Raw genomic sequence first — 10,000 nt, 5'->3', positions numbered from 1 at the left:
GAGACTTGAAGCACAGCGTCACCAAACACAAGTCTGCCCTGCAGTCACGTTTGGCTCGTTTGAAGATCAAAGCCAAGGTTTATAAGAATGAGGACCTCTTACCCAAGCAGATCTTAGACAAAGGCATGCACAAAATTATGATAATTTATGTTTTACACAGGGAGGAAGTTACATGTATTTTGATTGAATTAGTCTTGTGCAGCCACTGTTCACAAAGTGACATTAGATTTCATCTAGTTTACAAATTGTGTAGATTACATGATTTTAACCTATTGACCCCTAGGAGTGGGACTCAATAGATTAAATACTCTGTCTAACCCGAGACGATTTTACTCATCAGTGGGGGATTTCCAGGGTGGTTTAGAAGTGGTTGGGTTAACAACTTTTATTTCCACTCAGAAACTATATCCCCTTGCAAGTGAACCAACTTTGGACATATTTCATTTCATGGCAGTGGGAGTGAACAGCTGAAACATCCCCACAAATTCTTTTCATTACAAATGTTGGTTTTAATCCTAATACAGTCACATAGATAGCTTAGTGTCTTAGAGATAAATTAAACCTTAAACTTGGTAAAAATGACTTAATTTGATACTCAAGATACTGTAGATCCCAACCATAATTATTATAAAATACATGATAGTAGATGAACATTCAAAACTTGTTTCCTTGTGTTCTTCTCTTTAACTTCATAATGGGCATTTGTTTTACTTAGAGAGAAATGTTAATTTTTGTGGAGTGTTCATGAACAGAGTAAGCTTTACTTTCACATGTTACTGTATTATTTACATTCATGTGTTACAAACAGAGATTTATGATGACATATGTGCTAATTTCTTTTTATGTTTCGCGTAGATTTGATCCCATGTTATGTCAGAGTTAACACAATAAAGACCTCCATGGAACATGTAATCCAACATTTCAAAGAAAGTGGTTATGAGCAAGCTAATCAAACCAATGTAGCATCTTTTGTCACACAGGTGCAGGTCAGTTTTCATTTCCATTGATAACCCTCTCCACCTTTTTCTGAGCAAGGTCTAGCTCCACTCAAAAACCCTTTAACCATTTCCCTGACGTCATTGCTCGGTTATTGACCAAAGAATGACCATGTTTCCCATCTTTCAAAGCCAACTAAAAAGTGAAATTTCAATCAAAAGGTTCCAAAAAGAACACTGACAATGTACAGTATTATTTTGGGATGATTTCGGAGAATTAATTAAGTGGAAATGTCATTTGAGGTGATAGGCACTTTATACGAAAGTCTAGGTTATTTTCAAAATCCCAAAATAATATTGTTTTGCATGTGAAAACGTTTTCAGCTACCCTAGTTTTTGTGGCAGATCTCCCAGCTACATTGTAGAATCGGATACGTTAACTTTAGTATCAATATTCAAGGGAATTCATCCCTTATGCTGCTGGATTTTTCCATGTGCCTTTCTTGAGAACTTTTTTTCCTTTTAATACTTTTAGAGCAAAGCCATACACACTAAGCAGTTCTTGTATGATGAACACTTTTCAGATGTACTGGTTTTCCCTTCTGGCACTGATCTCCATGATCATCCTTTGTATGTCAATGGAGAAATCCTCCTTCAAGACAAGGTACAACTGTTAACATGAAGTTTCATCCTGTTTGTAGCGATGGCTATTAAGAACTCAAAAATAGAAAAACAAAACTGAACCGAATTTATTCTGCCACAAACGAGCAATCCCATGTTACAAGACAATCGGTCCAAATGAACCCACTCATTTCTATTATAGTTATGAAATGTCTTTGAAAGGCAAAACAATGTTCATAAACAAACATGTGTTGTGTGATACATCGTAAATCTTCAATAATAATAATAATAATAATAATAATAATAATAATATTAATAATAATAATAAGGAGCAGGAGGAGGAGAAAAAGCGGAAGTACCAACAGAGGGTACTGGACGTTGAAATGGGATCTTTTACTCCCCTAGTCTTTGGAACCAACGGCGGGATGGGAGTCGACTGCAACTGCTTTCTCAAGCGCTTAGCCGAGAAGCTCTCAGAAAAGAATGAGGAACCGTATCACACTACAATTACTTGGATTAGAACATTGCTTTCTTTTGAGATTTTAAGGTCGGTACACACATGCGTAAGAGGTTCCAGGACACCCTTCCACAAAATCCCACAAGGGGATTTCATTGATGACTGCAGCTTAAACGCTATTAGTATTTTAGGATCTTTTTAATATTCTTGGTTTCACTTTTAATCGAAATGAATTGTATTTTATTTATTTTTTTTTTGTTAAAGATGTTGTCGTTAGATACTAGGGTGTTTGAATATCTATATTTTCCCTACAAAATGTATATATTGTATTTTTTTTTTAATAGCTTTCTTAATGTAGATAGATTAGGCTATCACTTTTTTTACCTAAGTGCCAGACTGTCTGACAATAAGTTAATTGTGGCAAAATAAAAGATTTGTGTTTTATTATAATAATAATAATAATAATAATAATAATAATAATAATAATAATAATAATAATAATAATAACTTTATTTTTATAGCGCTCATATCCATGTATTGCTGTCCAGGGGGCTTTACAATTTACAATTTACAGTAATTTACAATAAAAACGATTTAAAAACACTAAATTCTATGGAATGTTATTATACAATAAATATTATTAATTCTATAAACGATCTATAAAATATTCGTATTATTTCAAACAACAATTATTGAAATGATAATGATAAAATCAAATGATGAAAGAAATATCAAACCAGTCGATAAAAAACGAAAATGATTAAAAAGAAAAAAATCAAATAACTAATTAAATTTCCTATTATCAAGAAATAATGTAAAGAGAAACGTTTTGATCGAGTCTGCTTTTAAAACTAGCAACTGAAGAGCAAGAACGAATATTCAAAGGGTAACCTATTCCAAAGTCTTCGAGCAGCGAATGAAAAGGACCGAAAACCATAAGTGGTGAGCTTAGCTCTAGGTTTAACAAGACGTTTATTTGTAACAGAGAGAAGAGGGTAGCAAGAGGAACGATAGGAAAGAAGATCAGACAGATAGCAAGGAGCCAGACCATTTAAGGCCTCATAAGTGAGCAGAAGCAACTTGAAGATAACCCTATAGTAAACAGGAAGCTGATGAAGATCAATCAACAAATTTCCCTGTAAAAGTAACAACACGAGCAGCAGAATTCTGAACGTGCTGCAGCCTGTCAACGAGTCTGGAAGAAATGAAAGCATGAACAATAGTGTGAGCAGCATTAGTAGTAAGATATTTCCTAATAGAAGACACATTTCTTAAGTGAAAGTACGACGACTTGCAAATCTTGCTGACTTGAAGTTCCCCAGTCATGCATTCATCAAAAACTACTCCCAAATTAACAGCAGAAATACAAGGGACAATAGTTTCACCACAAACTACGATCTCATCTAATGGAGGGCGACTAAGAAACCTAGAGTGGATGCACATCAGCTCTGTCTTATCATGATTTAGCTTCAAACCATTGACAATTAGTGTTTTTCCGGAGCCAAATTTAATTAGAAAAAAGTCAGACACCAGCATTGTACATTATTTAGCAATTCAATTACCGGTAGGTTGCAGTTTCATTGGTTATGCATCAGACGTTCATGTCCATCTCCTCGTCTGTCTCTTCAATGCCCAGGGATCTATCCAGAAGGGGAATTTAGCCACTACATGTATTTGCCATGGTATATCCTAAATGGATGGTTTAGAACTTTTCCATTTTAAGGTTACTACAGTATACAGGTACAGTAGACCTGTATGTCTGCCACACACATATAATGTACTATAATTGTTCAATGCCTTTGTCAATAATTTTTTCTATGCAGGAAGCCCATTACAGTACATCCTTTAATTTTCAATGACATGATACATGTAACTCTCTCTGCCAGCTACAATTTAAGATCAAAATACCCTTGTTGCCTGCTTTCAACAACATCACATCCAGTGATGGTAATGAGTATTGAAATCTCACTATTCTTTGAATATTTTCTGTATAGGCCAGCTGTATTCCAGCTCACGTCTTGCTACCTCCCCCTGGTTCTCATGTGATAGATGCCTGCGCAGCCCCAGGGAACAAAAGTAGCCATGTAGCAAGCATAATGAGCAATAAAGGGTATGATCACTCAATCAATTTAATAAGTATTATTTATTAATATTTCTTATGTTGGGGAACCCCATGACTTATTCATTCTCTCTCTCTCTCTTTCTCAGCCTTTAAAAGTGTCTTCAAAATTTAACAGTTTAATATTTCCTTTTTTTCATTGACTATGATTCAAAAGTATATTTTATACTCTAATCACCTTGAAACGGTTATAAAATATTTTGTAACTAATCTTAATAAACACAAACACAGCATCAGGGGCGGGCATCTCGTTTATTGAATGATACATGATACAGCGAGCGTTTACATTATCACCGTAAGGAAAATATAGCAGTGAAAAAACAATAAAGCAAAGTTGAAAGAGATGCCTTCAAATGGCTCTTTCATAGCCTAGTAGCCCCGAGGGATTCAACATCAACAAACACGCCTAAAATACTTCTGCAGTTAACATGAATCATACATAATGAATGCACTCCCGTGTCATTAGCGAAACGTTACAAAATATGTATCCTTTCCTCTTTCCATCAACTTGTGTGTTCGTATTTTGAATACTCTGTCAACCATCATTTCCTTCCTGCAGAAAAATATTTGGATTTGACACTGACAAGAAGAGGCTATCAGTAATGGAAAAGCTGATGAAAACAGCTGGAGTAGACTGTGTTACAACGACAAACTGTAGTTTTCTGGAGGTTGGTATTAAGTTAGTGTCTCTCTGTTAAGTGAACTCTCTGTAGAAGGGAGTTAAAATCAAAAACACTTGTCAATCGCAACGACAATACCAGGAATAAAGTTTATATTAGCCATTTTGAGTAAAAGTAATATCTACAGAAGACCACTTCAAGGTTTATAACTTTATGCTAATTGTGAGGATTTCAAAATTATTCCATCTAAATCACGTTGTACAATAATCGATTTTTATTATATCTCTCAGATAGTACGTGCCCTGTGATTGGCTATTAAAACTAGTTTCTTTTCCCTCACGGCTCAGATTACCACACATAACCAGAGAGATATAATAAACATCTTACTAACCTCATTTTCGTGGTCGGCACTGTAAAATTACGGATCCTTGTATTTTCCCGTCGTTTTATGACCCAAGCGCGAAGGAGTCCGTAATTTTACAGTTTGGACCTCGAACTCGGTTAGTTGATTCACTGTATGCCCATGTTCTCGTCAAATCCTTTAATTTGGAATGTGTCAGGTTGATCCCTTTGACGAGAAATACAGCAAAGTTGAGTACATTGTGGTTGATCCATCTTGCAGTGGGTCTGGTATCACGACGAGAATGGATTTACTTGTAGATGAGGAACAAGAAACAGCTGAGAAAAAGGTACATACTCAGCTTTATTTGTCAGTAAGGCTTAATGTTGTGGCAAATGTGCTGGCTAAAAAAGAGGTTTTCCATAGAGTGTCAAATATAATGTAGCGAATGTTAGTTGTGTTTTCCAAAGCTACATTGGGTGATTGGATTAAAACTGCCAAGTGTCACGCTTGCCGATCGAAAACTTCGATGTCACGTTTACTCACGCCCGTGTAGAAACGCTAGAGCCATTGCAGTATTGACTGACACATTTTGAAAAATATATTAGTTATTTGAAGAAACTGAAGCATTGAGAGAAAAGAAAAGTCCATTGACCGAATGCAAAAATGGCCGCCAACAAATTATTCTTTTGTCTTTGTGTTAATTAGCCTAACCAGCCTTGTTTTACAGCTCAAATTATTTCACTTTTTTCTTACATTTTTGGGATTCGTTTTCCAGCACTTTGCACACAATTTAGTGTTTTTGCTTTGCGTTGTGATCATGAATCATTGATTACTGCTTATGCTTTGGTCAACGAACGAAATGATATACATATGCATTCAAGTGACGCTATGCAACTGCTAAAATTGCGTTCGTAACTGCGAGGATCATAGCTTCACTTGATTCATATCCGCATTTCAATATATGATTCATTTCATATATCATTTCGTTCGTTGATTTATTCCGACACGGGAAAATTTGAACCCCCAAATGACCATGGTTAGAGCGTCGCATCGGCATCGCGAGGTCACAGGTTCAAACCCCGTTGAAGTCCTACATTTTTCAGGCTTCTCCACGCAAATGCTATATTTTCTCTACAGTATTCTTGAAAATGTATCTTTTGTTATAGTTTCTTTGTATTATTTTGATTTTCTCGTTCGCTTCCTCCGTAGAAGAGACTTAAATCTCTGGCCACGTTTCAGTTATCAGTCTTGAACCATGCGTTGTCCTTTCCTTTGGTAAAGAGAGTCGTGTATTCAACATGCTCTGTTCATCAAGAGGTATAAGTTTCATTTTTTTGTCGTAAATTGTATGATGCACTTACGCCATATTTACCATTTTGCAAATTTGACCAGTTTATAAATATTAACACACCAAATGCGCAGTCAGGATGCGCATTGCAATACTGAGGAATCACCTTAAAAAATCAATCGTTTGATACGCCATCAATTGGCGCACAAGACTGGTAATAGCCAATCAGGTTAAAAGGAAATTGGAAACGCATGTCCGCTTGAGTCCGTAGGGGGTCCATAACAAGGATCCTGGCGCTGCTTCGCACACGTCACTAAGATTACGTCAGGCTAAGGGGCGATTGAGGTTCGCAAAAAAGAAGATTTCGTTAGTAGCTAAAGCTGCCTCTACAGAACATACGCTATCATAAAAAATACAGCACACTCTACGTTTTCTTGATAAAATGTCTCTTTTATTTCACCGGCGCTAAAAATACTTCACAATTTGTGTTATAAATTAAACGTTTAAGCCCGGTGTGCAGTTCAAAAATATAACAGCGACAATTTACACGAACTTTAAGAAGGATCGATTTAGAAAACGTATTAAGAATAAAAAGTAACAACACTATCCGACGTTTCGGAGTCAGACATGACCCCATTATCAAGGTTAAACTGTACTGGAAAATTCGCAATTTAAATAAAACGGGCGTTAGGTCAAAACAAAGACATGCATAAATGGAAATTAAACCATAGTTGACACTAAGATATTTACAATTTTTGCTAGAATACAAAAGGCGAAGGTCAAACAAAAACTTTAGCACGAATGGAATCTGACTGCTTATATAGTGATGGTTAACGCTCACGTATCAAAAGCATCTCGTGAACGAGACAGTCAAATTTCGATTTGCATTTCTTTAGGATCGTAAAATGTGCTTTAAGTTCAGGTTTAAATTTGTCCAGATCGTGTTTCGTGTATCATCTTCGGTTGGTCGACACATGAAAACGTGTAGTTATAAAAACTCTAAGCATTTCACTCAGTATTGTGCAGGATTTTGCGGATTTTTAGCAATTGTGCGTTGTTGTGCGGGTTTGATAGAATTGTGCGGTCCCGCACCTGCGCACCCTGTTAGAAGCTCTGTACGACGGAAGGTCGACCCCAACCGAGGAGCATTCGAATTTTTTCCGAGTATCCCCGAGGCACCATGGAAGAAACCATCTCTTCATTTCATGCACCGGAGTGCAAATTTGCTCCATTTCTACTACTTGTATCCTGGCGGTATATTCGAAACATTCGTCGCCAGAATCTTGTTCGAGTGTCCCCAGGTCACTATCGAAAAAGAGCTGCATCTTCGATTTTAAAGTAGTGGGAATTTCTTTCTAACTCTACTTCTTTTTTTTATTTCCTTGTCCATTGTACAAATTTAAGGAAAACGAGGATGTGGTTCAAGCGGCTTTGAAAGCGAACAGTCAGAGCTTTACTCTTGAGCATTGTCTTCCTTCTTGGACTCACCGTGGAAGAGCTGTGTTTCAAGGAGGTAGGTTTGAACGAGAGCCAGTCATATTTCTCGCTTGACTGATGAAATTAAATCATGAGCGAATTTAAGAAACGACAACGCCATAAAACAATAATGGCCGTGTTTTCAGGTCGCTTAGCGAGTGACGATCGAAAATTCCTTGAAAACAGTTTCTTTCCCCACTCGTTTAAAGTTAAGCGAGTCGGCAAATTTCAATAGAATTCTCATTAAATTTAAGTCACCAAACCAGCCAGGTGATCTGGTTACGTAATTCGGAGGACTGGGGAGAAAAATTTTAACGCCGTATCCCACAACCGCGCGCGGCCTTGAATGTTATTTCCGAATTCAACATGGCAGAGGCTAGGTTAGATCTCGGCAGTTTCCACTTGAATGTTCATTCAGTAACAGGAAATGTGGGAGACACGGAATGATCTGTTGAGTTTTGGCGATGGAAATACTGCAGGAAATTCTTGGAAACAAAACCTAAGGCCGCGCGCGGTTGTGGGATACGGCGTTAAAATTTGTCTTCCCATTCCTCCAAATTACGTCACCAGATAGTTTAATCGAGGTGGCAATTACTTTCGGCCAATCAGGAGTCGCTTGCGGTTTTTCAAATCGGAAAGACCTAGGCGTGCCATTTTTACTATTTCTATTATTGTATTGGCACGTGCTCTCTCATTAAATCTTACCCTTGGAAACACATATCATTTTAACCATTTTCAGGAATGTTAAGCGAGACAACAGGTGTCGTGAAAACACGGCCAATGTCATCGATTAAAAGGGAAAAATGATCGCGCTGCACGTGTGGCACGCATTTTAGCACCTACTTTTGCGGTACTCGGATTAACAACAACGTGAAAAATCACCAAATTTAGGGAGCTTACGAAACGAGGACGACGACGGCTACGAGGACTTCATTTAAAAATAGAAGTTCGCGTTATTCATATCACTACGAAACTATTTCATGTCGTTTCGCGTTAAAAATGTGCAGTAACTATCGAGGAATTAAACTGGTATGAGTGGGTTGGAAGCGTAGAGAGAGAACTGAAAATTCATCGTCATGTGCTAACGTTCTCCATATAACCTTGAGTTTGGTCATTTCACGTCGTCATTTAGGAGATGACGGCAAAGAAATGTACCAAAATGTAAAACGCACGTGCAGAGCGTGCAGAGCCGTTGTTTTTGCTCACTAAACCTATTGTTTTGTAGCGTCGTCGTTGCCGCTCATACCAGTTTATTTTTAGGATACTTTACCCACGATATACGACGTGAACAAGATAGAATAATCGTGAAAGACTTAGATAGAAGTGCAAAGTTATATTTTGCGGTACACATAATCTTTTTTTTAATTCCCACAGCCGAGAAGTGCATTCGTGCCTCACCAACTGAAGATTATACCAACGGATTTTTCGTTGCACTGTTTGTCAGAAAGGACATCAAAATGGATAACGAAGCCACATTATGTAGAGACTCCTTCAAAGGTAGAAAGAGGAAGCTAAAGAGCGATGATTTGGAGAATATTACGTCTACAAAATCAACAGGGAAAATCAAAGATATGGTGTCACCACCAAGAAGCAACAAATTTGAGTCAGGTATTGCACATGTCACTTTGAAGAAAAAGCTTCGAAAAGGAAGCAAGAAACAAAAAGTTTCAAAATTGCAGGAACGTCCTGTAACAGTGCCTAGAATAGCAAAGTATGGGTGGAATCCCGTTAAAAATAAAAGAAAACAAAAGAAAAAGAAGAATAAAAAAGTTCCCGTTTGCCCTTGATAACACTTGTGTATACATTTTTTTTTTTACCAAACCGTTTCTTTAGAACGGTTGCGCTCTCTGAAAGGCGCGCCGCCGTAAGGTAAGGAATTCGGGTGAGCAAGGAGTTTCTTTCGACGATTTAGGTGGAGGGAAATCTATTTTGTCTCTTTAGGATAAACTCATCGAATAATAGTTAATCCTCCATGACATCAACAGTGTGTATCCGCGTGTCCACTTAGAAAGTTACTTACTGTTTCTTAGGGATGGGCGTTGGTTTTCTCTGCGTATCCGCGTATTCTCTTAGACGACACTTGATATATATTGATGCAAAGCGACTGCGTAGCTATGCACGCATTTATGGGTTAGTTTCAA

At 37.3% G+C, this 10,000-nt stretch overlaps 1 protein-coding gene across 3 annotated transcripts in view; it reads left to right on the top strand.

The window, feature by feature from the left end:
- Positions 1–9,649, top strand: part of LOC138011828 (28S rRNA (cytosine-C(5))-methyltransferase-like) — a 58,905-nt gene extending 49,256 nt beyond the window's left edge. Inside the window, exons 3-11 of one of the 3 annotated variants that reach the window (XM_068859048.1) lie at positions 1–123; positions 856–986; positions 1,471–1,599; positions 4,008–4,123; positions 4,692–4,800; positions 5,313–5,441; positions 6,305–6,412; positions 7,788–7,896; positions 9,234–9,649. The exon at positions 1–123 is cut by the window's left edge and continues 67 nt beyond it. In XM_068859048.1, the coding sequence (XP_068715149.1) occupies positions 1–123; positions 856–986; positions 1,471–1,599; positions 4,008–4,123; positions 4,692–4,800; positions 5,313–5,441; positions 6,305–6,412; positions 7,788–7,896; positions 9,234–9,646 (1,367 nt within the window). In that variant the 3' untranslated portion in view covers positions 9,647–9,649. The remainder of the gene's footprint in view (positions 124–855; positions 987–1,470; positions 1,600–4,007; positions 4,124–4,691; positions 4,801–5,312; positions 5,442–6,304; positions 6,413–7,787; positions 7,897–9,233) is intronic. The other 2 variants (XM_068859050.1, XM_068859049.1) reach the window with 2 other exon arrangements.
- Positions 9,650–10,000: the final 351 nt, after the last annotated feature.

The sequence above is a fragment of the Montipora foliosa genome, chromosome 7 (assembly GCF_036669935.1).
Source record: "Montipora foliosa isolate CH-2021 chromosome 7, ASM3666993v2, whole genome shotgun sequence".
In the NCBI taxonomy this organism is placed as follows: domain Eukaryota; kingdom Metazoa; phylum Cnidaria; class Anthozoa; order Scleractinia; family Acroporidae; genus Montipora; species Montipora foliosa.
Note: the sequence above shows the minus strand (reverse complement) of the source record. Positions and strands in the feature narration are given on the sequence as shown.